Raw genomic sequence first — 19,062 nt, 5'->3', positions numbered from 1 at the left:
CTGGATTTTGCTGACTGCATCCCCTTAACATAGTCTAGCCAGTTCTTCCCTCCTCTGTATTTTTCTGTAAACTGGTAGCAGGATCTAAAAGCATGACTGGGTTCAGGGTCAGTTTTTCTGTTTGGGTTCAGCCCGCCTCACCACCGTTTGCTGTCTCTCTGAAAGCTGCATCAGAGCCAGCTGGAGCTCCAGGAGGTACGGCTCTCCTACCGACAGCTGCAGGTGAAGGTGGAGGAGCTCACTGAGGAGAGGAGTCTGCAGAGCTCTGCAGCCACCAGCACGTCCCTCCTGTCTGAAATAGAGCAGAGCATGGAGGCCGAGGAGCTGGAGCAGGAGAGAGAGCAGGTGCTGGCATCGCCACCGCTGTGGCACGTGAGGTTGCCCAGGGATCCTGGGGCAGACCCTGGCCTTTGAGAGCCCGTCGGCCATCCCTGTCACCCCGTGCCTGCTGTTTAGTTTCAGCCTGGCAGGGGCCCGTGGTCTGCACTTGTGCAAGCCCCTAGGCCTGCTGGCTGGAGCTGTCACGAAGCAGTGCCTCTTAGGAAATGCTTGTTGACTAATATCAGCCTCATACCTCTTGTATTGACAGGGTTTTAGAACATTCGTGATCCATCCAATTAGCTTCTTTTCATTCTACTCATAACCACTCATTCCCCCAATCATGCGCTGACTTCCACCAAAGTAACAGACTATATAAAGATGTGCTTTATGTGCAAATGGGAGGGGCTTGAGGACAGGGAAAATAAGAATTGGGACTCTGTATAGGTGTACTGGGCCCAGAATAAGTATCAGTATTTCTTGGGACAGGTGATTAAAAAAAAAAAAAAAAACTTTCCCTATAACTAGTATCTTGGATTCATACACTAGAAGAAGATGGCTGGTGGCAGTCTTCTCTAGAATCCATAATCAGGAATAATTCTTTGTGGGGCAGCTGAGACTGCAGCTCTGGGAAGCCTACTGCCAGGTTCGCTATCTCTGCTCACACCTTCGAGGAAATGACAGCGCTGACTCGGCCGTCTCCACGGACTCCTCAATGGACGAGTCTTCAGAAACGTCGTCTGCCAAGGATGTACCAGCAGGCAGCTTGCGCACTGCTCTCAGCGAGCTCAAGAGACTGATACAGAGCATTGTGGATGGCATGGAGCCCACGGTAAGAGGCCAAGCTGAGAGCTCCTTGCTCCACAGAACCTGGCTGGTGGGAGGTTGAAACCAAATGCTGCAGAGGGTGAGGTTAACCCTAGAACTGGAACCTTATAACGTCTGCAAGAATTTCTTCTGAGCCCTCGTGTGAGAGCACTGAACACTGGGGAGCAGGCAGAGGGCCCGATGCCGGGGATGGAAGACTCCAGAGTCCCTTCCTGCAGGCACAGGATGCAGAGGAGGCCTCCCTCCATGCGGCTACGTGCAGGCCACAGGGACCTCTGGTGCGAGGGCTTTCCTGGGAGGCTTTGACTGTAGAAATTTGCATCCCGGTAAAAACTGCAAGTTACTTTTCTGTAGTCCCTTGGTCCTGGTGGTGGAGTTAGCTTTGAACAGGCAAACTTAAAAGATCTGAAGCTTCTCTGCTCGAAGGCTAGAAGTGAGCATGGAAAGTTGGGATGATCAACAACAAGGGCCTTTTAGAATTCCAGACGTGGCTCCTCTTGTGGAGGAGAGGAACATTCCCACAGGCTTCCCAGGCACACGGGCATTTCTTCCAGCTTCATGTCAGATTTCTGCCAGACTTACTGTCCATTCACCACCCCAGCTCTCGGGTTGTTGTTTTTCTTCAGGTTTCCTCCTCCTACAGAATGGTTGCATCTCTCTACCCATATGAGGTGAAGTAAGGTGAAAGGGTGGCTGTCCTTACCTGAACATGCTGTGTTGATTTGTGGAACGTACTGTAGTGTGGAGGCCGGGTCAGTGTGGGAAAGGGAGCTGTCAGAGTGAGGTGTGCTGTTGGCTCCACACAATTTCCCTTCCCTGAAACCTGAAACAAAATAAATGTCTAGTTGTTGTTTGCACGTTGAAATTGAGCAAGAGAATCTCTCTCCTCTAACCCTCTATTTCTTCCCTCCTCTGCCTCTCTTTTTCTCCTCTCTCCCCCTCTCCTCCTCATCCCCCCACTATCTTGTGTTTCCCCAAACCGAACCATCTCTCTGCTCCCCTCCCCATTGCTCCCCTTTCCTCTTTCTCTCTCCCTTCTGCATCTCTCCCACTAACCATCTCTCCACTCCCCTCCACTCTCACCACCTCTCTGGTTGGCCGGCTCTCTCTCTCTTGCTGTCAGAGCTCCCGGAGAATTGATGATGACTCCTTAGAAGAACAGATAAGGCAGACCAGTGAGGATTCGAGAGCCCTAAGGGAACTCATGGAGGGAGAGAGGGGTAAACTGAGGCAAAGCCTAGAAGAGCTGCAGCGGCTCCACAGTCAGGTGAGCACCCCCATCCTCACCCCAGCGCAGGATGTGCACGTGTCCCCAGCTCCCTCAGGACCCCTGTGAGTTTCCCTCTCCCACGTCTCTTTGAGAAGCAGTTCTCCTCTGACAGATCTTAGGGGCGGTGACCTAAAGTTGAGGTGAACTGGGTGTCTTCAAGAAAAGAAGCCTGGGACTTCCCTGGTGGTCCAGTGGTTAAGACTCCGCACTCCCATTGCAGGGGGCCCGGGTTCGATCCCTGGTCAGGGAACTGAGATCCCACATGCTGCGTGGCCACGAAGAAGACAGTCCTCTGGTTTAGGCCAAAGTGAAATTGTCAGGGATAAGAATAGCTTGACCCTCCATTTCCTCCAGTGACACACTGCCCTCTACAGAGCCCAAATAATTGGGTGGATTCTGACAGTTTAAAGTGCCATAGCTCCCAGGACGCTTATTGATGGTTTTCCAGCAGCTTCTGAGCAGGGACGTTTGCAAACCAAGGAACAATTGATCTTTGCAGGCCTGTTCTCCCTTTGTAAGTGCCGTTACCTCTGCCAGCCTGTTTTTCAGCTTTAGAGGCACTTACTGCTGCTCTCAGTGTTCCTCTCCTGTTTGATCATGATCTCATCTCTTAAGAACACTGGAGAAGGACATCTATATTCTGATCTGAAAAGTTTTAAAGGACTTAGGAGCAGCCCCACCCAAAAAGGAGCTTCTAAAATCTATCCTAGGAGATAAATAAACGCTCTTCCCTTTGACTGGTGTCACGTGTGGAGGTTCTGTCCCACTTGTGGGGGACACCAGACAGGTACCATTTTAAACCCTACCCCCTTCTTTCCTTGTCCAAAGCTAGTCATCCCTTCCTGCTACAGGAAGAGATTGCTGAGAGATGGAATTTAAGCCTGGCTTTCACTTCAGTCAGTATTTCTTAAATTTAAAGGAACTTAAAGAAATAAACTCCTGCCTTTTTTTGGTTGTACCCATTAGACTTCCTAGTATTATTCTCTTGGAAGATATTGCACCCCCAGCCATTACTGCTCTCTTCTTCTTGTGAATGACCAGATAAGGAGGACAGGAAGATGCTCCTGAAAGCTGTATTTTGTTCCTGGCCAACCCCTGGGAAGTAGGGTTGGGCAGCCAAAGACATTCTTGTGCCTAAAACCTAAGACCCTCAGGTGGTCGTTCGTTTGGCTGGGGTGGGGTGGGGGAGTGTCACACCTTCCAAACTCGAAGAATAAAATGCAAGAGAAAGCAGATATAAGGGTTCTTTGGATTAATAAAAGTTGCTTTGTTGCTTCTCTGAATTAGAAAACTGGAAACCCGAGAGGGCATTATTGGGTTCAGAAACATTAGCAAGGTGGAGGTTGCTGAGAGTCTGCTATGGAACTATTTAGGAGACCATCTCTACCAGGGAATTTTCCTTAAAAGTTCAACTGATAACTGGTTAGGTCAGTTCCTGTGGATTCCCTTCCAAAAAACCTCATCAAGCAGATGGTCACACTTGGTCCCAAGTAGGGTATAGAATTGGGCCTTTGCCAGGGGTCATCTCTTCCTTAGTCAAAGCTGCAAAGCTCTTAGCCAAGCCGTCCCTTGTGAGTAACATTGACCTCCCAGGGCAGTGGATGGGATGCGGGTTGAGTTACCAGGACAGTGGAAATGGCAGCCATCATGGCGGGCAGAGGTGCCTAGTGCAGTTAGCTCAGCGCAAGCCTGTGCTGCCCGAGACCTCGAGAGGCACTGGGTGGATGTGACAAGGCCTCTGCACTCCAGGGCCTCTCGCTATCATGAGGGGAGTCAGGCCAATTTTGTACCCTTTGGGGAGCAGGGCCCAGACAAGGTGGCATGTGACCGAGGTTCCAGCAAACGGATCCTAGACCATGGTCTGACCTCGCCCATGATCCAGCCTCCACTCCCACTGCTTTCTTTTCTCTCCTGGAAACTAGGCCAGAGGTAAAAGGTATGGGGCCTGGAAGGTGAAGTGCCTGCAATACCCCACCCCGTCAGAGGCCTTCCCAAATTTTAAAATAAAAGAGAGCCCAGGTTTAATTTAATTGATAATTACTTGTTTGAGGCAGAAACCCATAGCCAGACCTGAAGACTTGCCTCCTGCCCTCGTGATGGCCGTGGAGAGCTCCCTGCCCACCCATTCAGCCTTTTCTCCCCTATCCCTGCAGCTCTCCAGTGAGCGCTGCCCGTGGGGTCTGGAGCTGCTGCCAGGAGCCAGGGAGGACCTGCAGAGCAATATGAAAAGTAGTTATTCTTGGCTCCTCGCCAATTCCCAGGCCAATAAGCCAGGTCGTGGGAGGCACAGTAAGAAACACAGTCCCCAACCCAGTTATTTGGCTCCTTTATGCTTGACTGAAGCACATGCCAGTTACTGCAGGGACATGAAAACTCTGGGGAGTGTGTGCTGGGAGCAGTTGAGGCCCTTACTAATGAGATCTCGGTGACCCCTTCTCTAAAATCTCAGCAGGTTCTCTCTCCTCCATCCTCCTAGCCACTGTCCCATTTCAGACCTTCATTCTTTCACACCCTGCCTTTGGTCCTCACTTCCCAGCTGATTGTCTTCCCCCAGCCCAGTCACCCTTCCATATGATATGGATCCATCTTTCTGAAGCACAACTTGAACATGGGACACCGCTTGCACGTTCTAGATTGACTTCCCATCATCGAGTAATGGGAAGCTTCCAGCCCTCTTGGCACCACGGTCTGGCTGCATCCAGCCATCCAGCCTCCATTCCTGTTGTTTCCATCTCACCTCCTTAGCTTTAGCAGAATTGAATGTAGGCTACAGATGGGCGTGGCACAGGCTGCCCTTGTGTTCCCACATCTGGGTCTTTTCTTCCGCTCTCTCTGCCTGGAAGACTCTCCCCCATCACCTGCACATACAGCCCAGCCCTACTCATCCTTCAAGTTCCTGATCAGGTTTCACTTCCTCCTCAAAACTCTCTTGCTTCCCTTCCTCAGGGAGCCCCCTGGCCCTGCCTTGTCATGGTTACGCTCACTCCCATCTCATCCTCCCAGTCCAGCCTTAGACCCCCCGCAAGAACAAGCTCAAGGTCTGACGTACTTCTGTCTTCTCCTAAAGCATCTAGTGCAGCACCTTTCTTAGAGCAGGCATGCAAATGATTGTCAGCCCTGGATATATGACTTCAGGATGTTTCCTTTGATGCTACTCAATCTCGAGGACACCCACCTTAATGGGGAAAAGTGGATTTAGGGGTGGCTGTAATGTAAGTCAGCAGATAAACAAACCCAGTGGGTCCTCATGACAGCTGGAAGGTCTATATGGGGGGAGGAGGGGGAGGCACTTACACCCTGAGCGGGGCCCTTGATGTTATTTATTTTGTTTGATCCTCACAACAACTTGATGGTGGGGAATAGTTCTTTTTTTTTTTTTTTTTTTTGCGGTACTCGGGCCTCTCACTGTTGTGGCCTCTCCCGTTGCGGAGCAACAGGCTCCGGACGCGCAGGCTCAGGGGCCATGGCTCACGGGCCTAGCCTCTCTGTGGCATGTGAGATCTTCCCGGACCGGGGCACGAACCCGTGTCCCCTGCATTGGCAGGCGGACTCAACCACTGCGCCACCAGTGAAGCCCAGAATAGTTCTTTTTATTCCTGCTTTTTATGGAACTTATGTGCAGCTCAGAGAGGGTAAGTCCTTTGTCACTCCTAAGCTGGCAGTCTCTACCTTGATCAGGTTTTCCAGGCCAAAGCAAAAAGTTCTTGTGGAGTTTTGTCTGGAGCACATTAAATGTTGGCATTTCCTGCCTAGCATGTAGTTCTATCTGTCACTCACTCAGCTGGCAGAACACCTGGCTGTCCCACAGCTGGCCTGAGGCCACATCAGGGCTCATTTGGTCTGAGGAGGGCTGGCTCTTTCTGCCAGGTGCTTTCTGGGTCTTGAGTTCTGGCCTACCAGGCTGCGGAAGCTGCTAAGAATAGGGTGAGGCTGGGCTTCTCACCTGTTGCCTCATCTGCCTCAAGGCTCATTGCACCTGCATGCCCTGGCTTGTGCAGTTGCCCAGCCTGTTCTTCCCTAAGGCTTCTCACCCAGCTCACTGGAGCTGTCCCTGCCATGAAAGCACAGAGCACCAGGTACATTCCCTACCACGCACCTGAGAGTACAAAATCCATTGCCCATAGCGACAACAAATTGTCCTGTATACCTCTTCATTATTGGGTGTCCTCGGATTTGCTCCTCAGTGGCTGCTACCCCAGGAGCTGGCAACTGTGTTGCCTCAGCTTGTGGGGGGGGGGGTCCAAAGTACCTCCAGGGAAACTTGCTCTTCGGCCTTAGTCCTGGGGCCTTTGCTCAGCTTCATTGTCTAAAGATGATCAGACCTGGGCCTTGAAGAGCAGAGGAGTGTACAGAAGGTGATGTCTGTCCCCTTGTGGGAGGGAAAGACCTGTATGGATGGATCTCCCCTTGGAAAGATGTAAAAGTATGTGTAATATTTAATAAGAGGGCAGGGTCAGGCATCCTGACTCTAGTCTGATCCTATCAACTGAGACGAAGGGCTCCCCGCCTTCCATTCATTCAACAAATATTTATTGAAAGCTCTACCAGGCAGGGTTTCTGGTTGCAGACAACTGAAACTCTCTCTGCTTAACTTAAGCAGAAAGAGAATATATTGGAATTAAATCTGAAATCTTACAGAATCAACAGGAAGGCTGGAGAACTGAGCTCCAAAACAGGAAGCCATGGGGAGTGGGGCAACAAATCCATTTGTTGTCCATGTACTAACTTCCCAGTGGCCGATGGCTTTGCTGTAGCCCCAGGTGGGGGACCAAGGCACCTAGGAAAGGATGTCTCTTCTTTTGGCTTCCTTAGTGGGAGGGCATGTTCTGCCTCCTACCAAGGTCCATGCAGCCAGGAATGCCCCAGATAGGAAGGGATTTTGGATGCTGACTAGCCCAAAAATGACAACTGTCTACTGCACAAGCATTTGGGATTAAGCATTGTATGCACTCAGGCTCTGAGACACACAGATAGATAGGGCACACTTCTCGCATGGCAGAGCTCAAGGTATTCAAGGGGTTACTCTGTACAGTGGGTGGGTTAAGCTGTGGTCACTGAGGGAGCCCCTAGGAGGGGCATCTCACCACCAAATGGGCTCTAGTGCCATTCACTGAGGCATGGACGACAGAAAAGGTAACAGGCTTGAAGTGAAAGGTGATGACATCATTTTTCTGTCTAAATTCCATGTAGCTTTGACCTGGGGAGCTGAAGGAAGAAGGTGAAAGAGCCAGGCTGCGTCAAGTGCTGTCACAGAAATGGGAGCCAGGTTCCAGGCTTTGGGACCAGCCAGGGGCCTGTGAAACATAGGGCATTGTTCCATGTTGAGTGGAAGATGGCTAGAAACAAAACTTGAGTCCCTACCCCCAAAAATGTGTTTCAGTGCCCTGATGCGTGTGTGGCCTTCACTCATTAGGTCCCTGAGAGTGCCTTGAAATGAAGGAGGTGCTGTGCTCTGTACAACAGGGATCTGGCCCCAGGGCTGAGCTCTTCCCTGGCCACTGAGCTGCAGCCTAGCATGAGGCCTCCTCTCTCCTGGAGCAGGGGGCAGCAGGAAGTCACCAGCCTGCCCTGCACGTAGGCCCTGAGCCTGCCTGGGCCTTGTTCCTTCCTCCCTCTTGGAGGGAAACACCCCAGGCCGGCAGCAGTGGTATCATCACGTTTATCCCCTTCGTCTCTCATTAGGTGACACTGCTGAGTGTGGAGATGACTGCATTGAAGGAGGAGAGAGACCGACTCAGAATGACATCTGAGGACAAGGAACCAAAGGAGCAGCTTCAGAAGGCCATCAGGGACCGGGATGAGGCCATCGCAAAGTGAGTGGGCACCACTTGTTTAACTGAAAGTAACATGAGTATGTGCTCAATTTTAAAAGTTAAATCATACAGAAGAATACAAAACTGAAAGTGAGAGTTTCCCCGCTACCCGCCCTCACTCCTAATCCCATTCTTCTTCACAGACACTACTGTTAAAAGTCAGGTATGCATTTTTTGCAGCTTTTTTCCCTATGCATATACAGGTGTACAATATACTTTTTGCAGATTTCTTTAAAAACATCAGTGAGATGTTGCTCCACATGTCTTGTGTTTTTGTTTCCACTTATATCTTAGACAGCTTTCCAATATCATTATATACCTCAACTTTTTAATTTTTAGGTTAGTTTTTTGGTTGTTTTTGTTTGTTTTATTTATCATTATAGACATCTTCAAGCATACACAGAAGTGAAAAACATAAGATGAATTCCGACCTATGTACCTCTGAGTTTCAACACTAACCAGCATATGGCCAGTGTTGTTTCATCTATAGCCACCCAGTTCTTCCACCTCCCCTCTGGACCACGTTAAGGCAGATCACAAGACATTGTGTCATCTCACCCATAAACACTTTCACATAAATCTCTATCAGAAAAAGATTCTTTTTGTAAAACACACACCAGAATTATCACATGTAAAAAAGTTTAAAACAATTTCTTAATATCATCTAGTATCCAGTGTTCAAATTTCCCCAGTTGTCCCATAAATTTATTTTTAAAAGAATATTTATTTGGCTGTGCCGGGTCTTAGTTGTGGCACTAGTGATCTTCGTTGCCATGTGCAGGATCTTCAGTTGCGGCATGTGGGATCTTTAGTTGTGGCATGTGGGATCTTTAGTTGTGGCCTGTGGGATCTTTAGTTGCAGCATGTGGAATCTAGTTCCCTGACCAGGGGTCGAATCCAGGCCCCCTGCATTGGGAACGTGGAGTCTTAGCCACTGGACCACCAGGGAAGTCCCATAAATGTCTTTTTATAATTGATAAGTATCAGACTCCAAAGTCCACATACTCTGTTTACTTGTTATGTCCCAAAAGTCTGTAACACTTCCCCTTCCGTCTTTTTTTTTTCCAATTTGCATTTAGTGAAGAAACTGGATCTTTTATCTCATAGTTTTTCTGCATTCTAAGTTCGATTGCATCCCCAGAGTGTCATTTAACATTTTTCTCTGTCCTTTATATTTGTAGTAAACTGGGTCATTTTTTTTAACATTGTAATTTCACTGTTTCTTTTTGTTTTTAATTATTTATTTTTGGCTGTGGTGGGTCTTCGTTGCTGCACGTGGGCTTTCTCTAGTTGCGGTGAGCGGGGGCTGCTCTTCGTTGCACGGGCTCTTCGTTGCACGGGCTTCGTTGCACGGGCTTCTCATTGCAGTGGCTTCTCTTATTGCAGAGCATGGGCTCTAGGCGCGTGGGCTTCAGTAGTTGTGGCACGCGGGCTCAGTAGTTGTGGCTCCTGAGCTCTAGAGCGCAGACTCAGTAGTTGTAGTGCACGGGCTTAGTTGCTCCACGGCACGTGGGATCTTCCCAGACCAGGGCTCGAACCCATGTCCCCTGCATTGGCAGGCGGATTCTTAACCACTGCGCCACCAGGGAAGTCCCTGGGTCATTTTTAAATAATGTTTTGGGCTTTCTCTGGCAGAGAAGAAATGCATAAATGCATTCTTTTACATTCAAAATATGTGGCGGTACATAGGCAAAAAACATTTACATATTCCCCATTCCCCTGAAAATTATTTATCACACACTCAATCTGCCATATACGCTGAGTGTGAGGAGGTAAAAGGTACTAAAAATGCGCCTGCTTTGGGGGCTTTACAACACATTAATAACAACATTTGTGTATCACTTTACTACTTACAAAACACTTCATCCTTTCATCGTCCCAGCCACAGCAAGAAGTAAAATTTTTAATCCCAGTTTTACAGATGAGGAAGTTTCCCGGGATCACAGCCAGTGCTGATCACTGGCCTCCACCTCAGGTCTCTGACTCCTGTTCCACATCCTTTCCCCTTACCTCAAGGCTGCTTGTCAGGAAGCTAAAATGAATTTATTTAAAACAATTTGTAAACAGATACTATTTGCCTTTTTAAAAAGTAATATGACACATTTTAATTTCTGACTTTAAAATTCACACCTTCCCACTTTTCACTTCCATATACAATTGTCCCCTCCCCTCCCTTCTGTTCTCTTTAATCATTTCCATCATCTCCGTTTCATAATTTTACCTTTGGGTCCCCTTGTCTATCTGGTCAGAATCTCGTATCAGGTTGTCTTTCCATTTCCAGTTCATTTTGGAATTATCCTTAGTGAGGCTCACAAACCTGTGTTATCTTTGCCATTCCTGGTGGATTTAGTTACTGAATACTTGAATAGCAGTGTGATATTTTGGAGTGAGACCGTACTTTTATGAATAACAAAGGGTGAGATTGTGCCAAACAATTAGGGAATAAAATGGTAAAATTAGGGTACTAATTGTCAAAGCCCAATGGGAATAAGAAGCAGAATAAGTTAGAAGTAGAGGCTAGTTGGTCACCTTCTCTCAGCTAGACAAGCGGAGGAGAGCTGACCATCAAGCTCTGACCATACTCTGTCATCAGCATGGGAGGTGGGAGATACAGCCAGAGAAAGTTCCAGGATGCAGGAGAGCAGAAAAAACAGTTGTCCAGTCCCCTCCCTTAAAATAAGTGCACCTAGGTCTGACACTTGGGTGACAGAGGAAATCACCAAATCTACCTTGGAATGCATGTCCTTTCCTGCTGCCAAAGAAGGCCCAGTTAACCTCCTGGGGTCTGACTGAACAGATTTGCACACTCTTCTCCCTGAGTAGGGAGAATTCTGGAGTGAAGCCCCTGTCCTTCCTGGACCCTGTAAAACAGGGCTGGCCCTTAGGGAGGGTGTTAGATCACTCCAGGATAGTTCTTTTTCTGTCCCTTAGAAATGAAATTCTGGGTATACAAAAATTCAGACAAGAGACCTAAGGAATCATTCAATGTGGGGGAATCACACATATGTATAGGACCATTAAGAATTTTACAAGATTCTTTCATATACATCATCTCTGATCCTGGCTGTGCTTTAGCATCATCTGGGGAAGTCTCCCCCTGCCAGAGCCCTCTCCAGAACAATTCAGTCTGAATCTCTGAGTTTGGGGCAACTTCTTAAAAGCGTCCCCTTATGCCCACCCCATTATTCTAATGTGCAGACAGGGGTGAGAACCCCCCAAGAAAAATAACTTCCCTCTCTTCACTGGACAGCAACAACCTTAAGGTGTTCCTTATCCTATATAATAGGTGAGTTTCAGCTAAGTTAAGTAACAATTTTATCTGCTTGCAGGTGAAAGGTCCTCAGTGAAAAAAATCCAGGGCTAGCAGTCTGCCTTACAAAAACAAAAAGGAGTCAGTTGCTAGTGGTTTCATTTAAATAAGGAATTCTTCTAGCCCTTTGAAATATTCTTTTTTAAAACTGATTTAGGGACTTCCTTGGTGGTCCAGTGGGTAAGACTCCGTGCTCCCAATGCAGGGGGCCCGGGTTGGATCCCTGGTCGTGGGAACTAGATCCTGCATGCATGCTGCAACTAAGAGCCTGCATGATGTAACTGGGACCCGGTGAAATAAAAATGTTTTTTAAAAAAACATTAATGTATTGATCAGGGACTTGGGCAGCATTGCTTTCCTTGTCTGGGGTTTCCCATGAACGAGAAGCACCAAGATTCCCTGGTGAGCAAACGTTCCGGAGGGTGCAGTCCAAGGCTGTGACACCTAGGTCTGCAAGGTGGGCCCAGCTCGGGGGGCTTTCAGGAAGGAAGGGGACCCCTCGGTGCCTGGCGGGCCACAGCTGCTGCTGGACCTCTGTCCCTCCGCCAGCAGCATTACTCAGCACATTCTGGGGTCTTCAGGCTGTTCGTGGCGACACCTGCCGGGAGACGCCTGTAAGCTCAAGAGGCTGCCCTGCCGCGGGGCGCTAGGGGTTTGCGTTGACGTTCCGGGACCGTGGGGTTGGCCAGCCGGGCGTCCATGACAACCCGCGCCTTGCAAGGATTTCCGCAGTTTGCGGCCAGCCAATGGCAGCGGGCGTGACGGGAGCAGCGTGCGGCATTTGAGATGCCGGAGCTGATTGGACAGGCTCGGCTCCTGTCCCTGCAGCTGCAGTGCGGGTGGGCGGTCCTGGTGTGAGAGGTCTGGAGCGGCTTCTCTAGGAAGAGTGGGCGGGGAGCCGTTCTGGGGACTTTGGAGTGTCGGGGGAAGTGACCGATTGCTCGGTGGACTTGAGGCCAGAGACAAGTGCTGGTCGCGCGGTGGCCCGAGCAGGTTAACCCAACTGCTCTGGCTTCCGGCCGCGCTTAGCTTTGATGTGAGGTGGGCAGCTTCTGCGGTGGGTCCTCTCAAGGCCATGCACATTGGTCGCTGGTCCTGTGCGAAGAGGAGTTTTGTTAGTTTTGCTCTTTTGAATGTGAAAGGTAACGGTTGATGGGCTTCCCTGGTGGCACAGTGGTTAAGAATCCGCCTGCCAATGCAGGGACCACGGGTTCGAGCCCTGGTCTGGGAAGATCCCACATTGCGGAGCAACTAAGCCCATGCGCCACAACTACTGAGCCTGCGCTCTAGAGCCCATGAGCCGCAACTACTGAGCCCGTTCACCTAGAGCCGGTGCTCTGCAACAAGAGAAGCCACTGCAATGCGAAGCTCGCGCTCCACAACGAAGAGTAGCCCCCACTCGCCGCAACTAGAGAAAGCCCGCACACAGCAACAAAGACCCAACGCAGCCAAATAAATAAATTTATTTAAAAAAAAAAAAAGGTAACGGTTGATGAAGATAAGGGCTAAATAATGCTCATTTTGGCAGCTGGGCAACCAGTGCCACCTAGCAGAAGCTGCCCAGCTAGTCTCTTGCATTTTTTATTCCCATTCCCTGGCTCCCCAAAAATTGTCCTTTGCGTTGAACAACCATGATTTAGGAATGTTGGGAAAGGTGAACAAAATAATATGTAAAACATGAAAATGTGAAAATACAAAATGCAAGTGTGGGAGCAATTACCCATCAGTGATCCTCATCCAGAGATAACCAAGTAGACATTTTTGTGTATGACCTTCAAATACAGGCAATTTTTCTTTTACAAAGCTTGTATCATATGTGACCTTGTTTCTTGTTTTTTTTCTCCGCTCAGCATGCATCAGGAGTATTGCCCCACTGTCAGTAAATATTCAATGTCGTGGTTGTTACTGGTGACTGTATTCCATCATATAATTTACCCTGTTGGCTACAACGATTAGCTAAGCTGTGATGATCACCACTGTGTGGCTGCCTTTGCACACACCCTTAAAGGGGGGATTGCTAGTGAAAAGGAGAGCACTAGGAGGTTAAGTCCAACTTCCGAGGGGACTGGCCTTTTGGGGGAAAAATTAGCAGTTCCTTAGTGCTGTGAGGCCTTTGATCTCTGGGTTCCAGTCCTGATTTAAGTGTCATTCTTTTTTAATCACTTCTTGTTTGAGATGGGATGACAGATTATTCCTTCACCTACAGGTTGGTTATGAAAACTGAGAAAATGTATATGAAAGCATATTGCAAAACTTTCCAACCCTCCACAAGTAACATCATAGTTACTGTTACAGTTACTGTTTGTTGTGAGTTTGGGGTCAAAGGCTGTTTCCTCATCCTGAGGACTCCAGGTGCCCCAGGCAAAGAACCTGATGCCTCTGGCACAAGGTGTCCGCGCTCACCCTGGCTTGTCTGTTTTCAGGAAGAACGCTGTGGAGCTGGAACTCGCCAAGTGCAAGATGGACATGATGTCTCTGAACAGCCAGCTACTGGATGCCATTCAGCAGAAACTGAACCTCTCGCAGCAGCTTGAGGCTTGGCAGGTAAGGGAGAGTCTCTGAACCCAGGCTGAGTGTAAGAATGAGAGCTTGTTACTGGAGGGTCCCATGCGTGTGGGGTGAGCAGTAATCCCAGTCTTCACCTGATGAAATTCAGGGCTCGCGGAACCCCAGGCTGTGCCGACCTCTAGGCTTGGAACAGGGGCCTCCTTCAGCTAGTTGTCCAGGCTTTGTTTAAATTAGCTAGAAAGAAACGGCCATTAACGTGGAGGGCCCAGGAAGCCCTATATGACTGACTGAAAATTCACAACTGGATGTTTGTAGTTCAGCCATCCTTGAGTTGCCAGCAGCTGATGCTCTTCCCTTTCTCAAAGGCCAGCTTCCTTTTTTCCAAAGAGCACTGTCCTGGCACAGGTCTGGGGAAAATGAGTCAGTGTGTCCGTCTCTAGGGCCACAGTTGTCAGAGTCCACTCAGCCAACGTGGCTGCCCACTGGGCCAGGGCCATACTTGCTTTTTGTTAATGAGGTTAGGGTAGTACAACTTCAGAATGTGGGAGTAACCATTCTTGTTTCTCCCCAAGAAATCCTAACCAGATAGATGAAAAGTCCCCTTGGGCTTTCCCAGGCAAGCCCCACATGGAGGGCAGGTTAGAAGTGACTGTCCCTCCAGGGCCCTGCCGGGCTGGCCACAGGAGCACTGGCTTCCCCCCTAGAGAGCTGCTCCCTGGCTCCCTGCCTCCTGCCCCAAAGCCAGCTGCTGTTTCCTGCCTCACCGCCCCTGTTCTTCTCTCTTTTCTCTCGGCTACAGTTTGCTTCCTCAGGGCTTTTTACTATCTGGCTCCTTTGGTTTCTGATCTAGTGGCCTTTCTCAGTTCCCGTATCAACAGCTTTAGTTGTACACCCCTCCTGCCTTTGAGGTGAGATTGAGCCCTCATCCCCCCACCCTCTTCCCTGCCACCATCGCAATCCCGCCCCTGCCGCCTCCCTTGTGGTCCACCGTGTTGTGTGTCGGTGCCGGGGTCATCTCCATACAGCGTGCCATGCCATCAATCGAGCCCCGGCCTCCCTCCTCCTTCCACTGTCACATCCGGTGAGCGCGGCAGCAGGTGGCCCAGTACTGACAGGCTGACCCGTCTGGCCCTGGTTTCTTGGTTCCACCTCCTCATAAATGGGTTGTTTTATAGAAGTAACGGCCGGCATGGAATTATGAGCAGCTCATGCATGTGTGTGTACGAAGTTTTGAACTGATACATTTCACGGAATTATCTTGATAAATCTTAAAGTATAAAAAAAATGCAGTTTGCAATGTACCAGAGAACACTTAACAACATAGATTTTTATGGAGCACTTCCCAAGTACAGGGCACTGTGCTGAGGATTTGACACGACACGGGGACCTTCAAAGTAGGGACTATATCTCATTTTGGTGAGGAGGAGGAGGAGAGGTGTAGGTAGGAAGTTGAATATGAAGAGGGGAGGAAGGCAGGAGAGCAGGACGTGAGCAAGGGGTCCACACCCGCCGCCACCTGGTGACCTGGTCAGGAAAGTCCCTTTGTTTCACACTGAAACTTGCAAAGACATTTGAGTGACTGGTGAGAGCTTAGGTGAGTGTGTATGAGTGGTGGACAAGCTGGTCAAGCTGGGAGAGGGGGCCCAGCCAGCCCACTTCCTGTGCTCACCAAGTGAGCAGCTGCTCTGGGCCGCTGAGGTCATCTGCCCCGACCTCAGGAAACACCCAGCCCGAAAGCAGGCCTCACAGTCCTGTGCACGAACAGACACGAGCAGCTGATTCACTCCAGCATTCGGCCCAAGACTCGGTCTTTTCACCAGGACATCCCAGAGCCCATCGGGTTTAGGGTGAAGGAATCAGGCAGATGCTTGTGTTTCCGGCTGATGTTACTAGACAGGGCTGCTTTCGATTCTAAACCAATAGTTTTCATAATGTGTTAGTGGCGGAACGCCTTTATCAAATGGAATCTTGCGCAGACTCAGAATCTAGCAAGTAGAATGGAGAGTGGAGCTGCTCCGTCCGTTAGCTACTCCGTGGCGTAAAAGCTGATGTTCCGTAAGGCGAAGTCAGGGAGAAGGGGGAGTTTTCTATGCAACTTTAACACACCGGAGGGGAAAGGTGCTACCCCATTGAAGAAGCCAAGGAAGTGGGCGTAAGTTGGAGCAAGACAAGCCCCGAAGATGGTGATGCCCCCTGGCCTCTGCCAGTGGGGGCCGAGCGCGTGGTTGGTGGTCAGCGAGGACGGTACCAGGGAGCCTGTGACCTCGCACGTGGGCCTGCCAGGGGTGCGTGGGCATCAGCAGTTCAGGCAGGTAGTAATTTGAAGGGGACGAAGGGGCAGGAAAAGCCCCCTGTGGCCAGGATGTTAGGCTGGAGAGCTGGCAAGCTGAGGCCACCCCAGGGTTTGGTGGGGGGTGGGTACCAAGTGAGAGGTGCCCACCCAGACCCAAGGGGACACAGGAAGCAGGACAGAGAGGGCCGGTCACAGGCAAGGCTGAGCACTGGTGTGGGCTGGCAGGCTGGGTGGAGAGGCAGACAGGCAAGTATCAGCTGCGGCCATCCTCTGGGCCCACAGAGACACACCTGGTCTGCGGGGTCAGCCGAGGGAGTAATATTAGTGAGAAGCCAGCCCAAGCCCTGAGGAGACTGGAGGTGCCGCGTGGCTACTGTTGTGTCCCCGCACTGCATCCACACTTGCTGCTTGCTTGGTCGCATCGGGGCAGCCGTGGCTGCAGCCGCTCACTCATCTCATCCCTCATCCTCATCTCTCGTGCTTCCTACATTTGCCACCTCCCCGCCCACCCGCAGCGCCGGGTCAGAGCTGCTCAGCCCCCTCCGCTCTGCCCTCTGCAGGATGACATGCACAGGGTCATTGACCGACAGCTGATGGACACGCACCTGAAGGAACAGAGCCGGCCTGCTGCTGCCCTCTCCAGGGCCCACGGCTCGGGGCGTGGCGATGAGCCCAGCACCGCTGAAGGCAAACGGCTCTTCTCATTCTTCAGGAAAATTTAAACTGGGAGGAGTCAGGCCAGCAAGGATGGGTGCACTGGAGGCGACTGAAAAGGGGGCATGTGAGCAGCGCACCATGTGTGCACACCAGACCCCACCCCCGGGCCAGGCTCAGCGGCCACACTGCCCACCCACACAGGGGCCAAGTCATCGAGGAGGGCCCACTCGGCCTCTGAAGGCTGCTCTCAACAGAGGGACGGGCAGGAGCCTTGTCCCCACTGCCTGGCCGCACCCAGCCTGGGCTTCCCTGGGATCCGCTGCTGTTGAGCAGGGCTCGGACTGCCTCCAGAGTGGCCCCTTGGTTGGGCTCTGCTGCTCAGACCTGATGGATCACAACCCACCCCGCCTACCCCTCAATGACTCCCGTGCCCAACCCCAAGCACCGTTGCCCTTCTGCTTTGGAATACGGGGAACGGAAGAAATGGAGGCCCTTTCTGCATGCCTCAGGAGGCCCTGGCTGCCCCCAGCTGGTCTGAGCCACGGGGGCCTAGTCCTGCAGGGCCCCCAGCCTGAACCCCACCCTCCAGCAACGCCTGGCCCAGGGAGGAAGCGGCCCCTCACCCACGTGCATGCACCTCTGCTGGAGCACCTACGGGCCAGGAGCCCCAGCCTGTGGGGCCTGACGGCTAGGGCTACTCTCGCACTCGGCCACAGCGGGCCCTGCCGGGGCTTGGCTGAGGCCACCCCGAGCCTAAGAGGGAGAAGGGCCTGCCCCAGCCCCCGCCACTGCTGCCCTCCCTCCCCCACCCCCTCCAGTGCAGGCCTTCCTCCTCAACGGGGCCCTCTGGAGGCTTAGCCCTCAGCCCTCTCCCCTTCCTGGCGCCAGGGCTGAGAGGGGTCTGCTCCTCCCACAGGTCCCTGGCACCCCTTACCTATACAAGTTCTTGGCTCGGCCAAGCAAGTCCAGGCCACAGAATGGCTCCAGAGGGGTCTGTGGTCAGCCATTCCACCTCAAGGGCAGTGTTGGCACCACGGGGTGGATGCCTCCACATGCTGCCCACCAGGCCCACAGAAGGACCAACCCGGCGACCCGACTCCTGATCCTTCCTCAGCGACCACTTCACCTTCTCTGCTGAGGCCCTGACTCAGAGGTACCCGGACTGAGCCAGCCCGCAAGCCGCTTTACAAAGGCTCGTCTCCCTCCCTCACATGGGAAAAGCACAGCAGGGATGAGTGGAAAGAATGTACCTATAGATATGTACATACCACAGTGCTGTAATTTTGTATGTAGCAATCATGTAAATACATGTATGGATTTTATAATATACATATTATATATGAATCTATAAAGGCATATTTTTAGAAAAACAGCACACCACTGCTTCTTTTGAAAATAGTCTCAAGAATAAAATGAATTTCTACAGAGCTTCTCGCCTCAGTCACTGGGTACCTAGAGGGGGTGTTTGGGCAGAATGCAGCTTTACGTTTTCGAATCGCTGGCTGGCTGGCTGTGAAAAGGCAGTGAGAGTGAGTCACCCATGCACCTGGGAGGTCACCTCATGTGTTGGTGCAAAATCAATGGATTCAGCCAGGAAAAGGCACCTCCCCTGGAGAGTGGAGGCAGCCCATCAGTGACAGTTGTTTTGTGAGCAGTGACCCAAGGCACCATGTCTACGCCCACCCTGGCCCCGGGCTCCCTGCCAGCGCCGCAGCTGCCCAGCTACAGGCAGGCCCTGCCAGCACCGCTTACCAAGCCGTGAGCAGATCCAACAGCTTGGCAGAAACTCTGAGGCAGAAAGAAATCACTGTAGGCAAAGCTTCCGCTGCATCCTTCTGGGCACACGGAGAATAAACATGGCATTTCCCCTGGCATCTTACCACGTGTGCTCCCAGCCAGAGGGGAAGCTCAACCCGGACCCACCTTTCATGGAGAAAACAAACTTGGCTTCTGAAAGCATCCCTGAGCCTTGATGGGCACCTGTGCAGGACTCAGACCAGAACAAACAAGAGCTGGACACAATGGGTGGGAAGCAGCCAGGCCCACCCAGAGCACAGCTGGAGGA

General features: G+C 51.1%; 1 protein-coding gene across 2 annotated transcripts in view; it reads left to right on the top strand.

Moving 5' to 3' along the window:
- BICDL1 (BICD family like cargo adaptor 1) overlaps positions 1 to 18,922 on the top strand; it is a 98,952-nt gene extending 80,030 nt beyond the window's left edge. Inside the window, exons 5-10 of one of the 2 annotated variants that reach the window (XM_029220137.1) lie at positions 166 to 345; positions 932 to 1,150; positions 2,270 to 2,413; positions 8,099 to 8,229; positions 13,963 to 14,083; positions 16,901 to 18,922. In XM_029220137.1, the coding sequence (XP_029075970.1) occupies positions 166 to 345; positions 932 to 1,150; positions 2,270 to 2,413; positions 8,099 to 8,229; positions 13,963 to 14,083; positions 16,901 to 17,062 (957 nt within the window). In that variant the 3' untranslated portion in view covers positions 17,063 to 18,922. The remainder of the gene's footprint in view (positions 1 to 165; positions 346 to 931; positions 1,151 to 2,269; positions 2,414 to 8,098; positions 8,230 to 13,962; positions 14,084 to 16,900) is intronic. The other variant, XM_029220147.1, reaches the window with a different exon arrangement.
- The last annotated feature ends 140 nt before the right edge of the window (positions 18,923 to 19,062 follow it).

The sequence above is a fragment of the Monodon monoceros genome, unplaced genomic scaffold, assembly GCF_005190385.1.
Source record: "Monodon monoceros isolate NGI ecotype Baffin Bay Population unplaced genomic scaffold, NGI_Narwhal_1 Super_Scaffold_1, whole genome shotgun sequence".
Lineage (NCBI taxonomy): Eukaryota > Metazoa > Chordata > Mammalia > Artiodactyla > Monodontidae > Monodon > Monodon monoceros.
The sequence above is the reverse complement of the archived record's forward strand: the minus strand, read 5'-3'. Positions and strand labels throughout refer to the sequence as shown.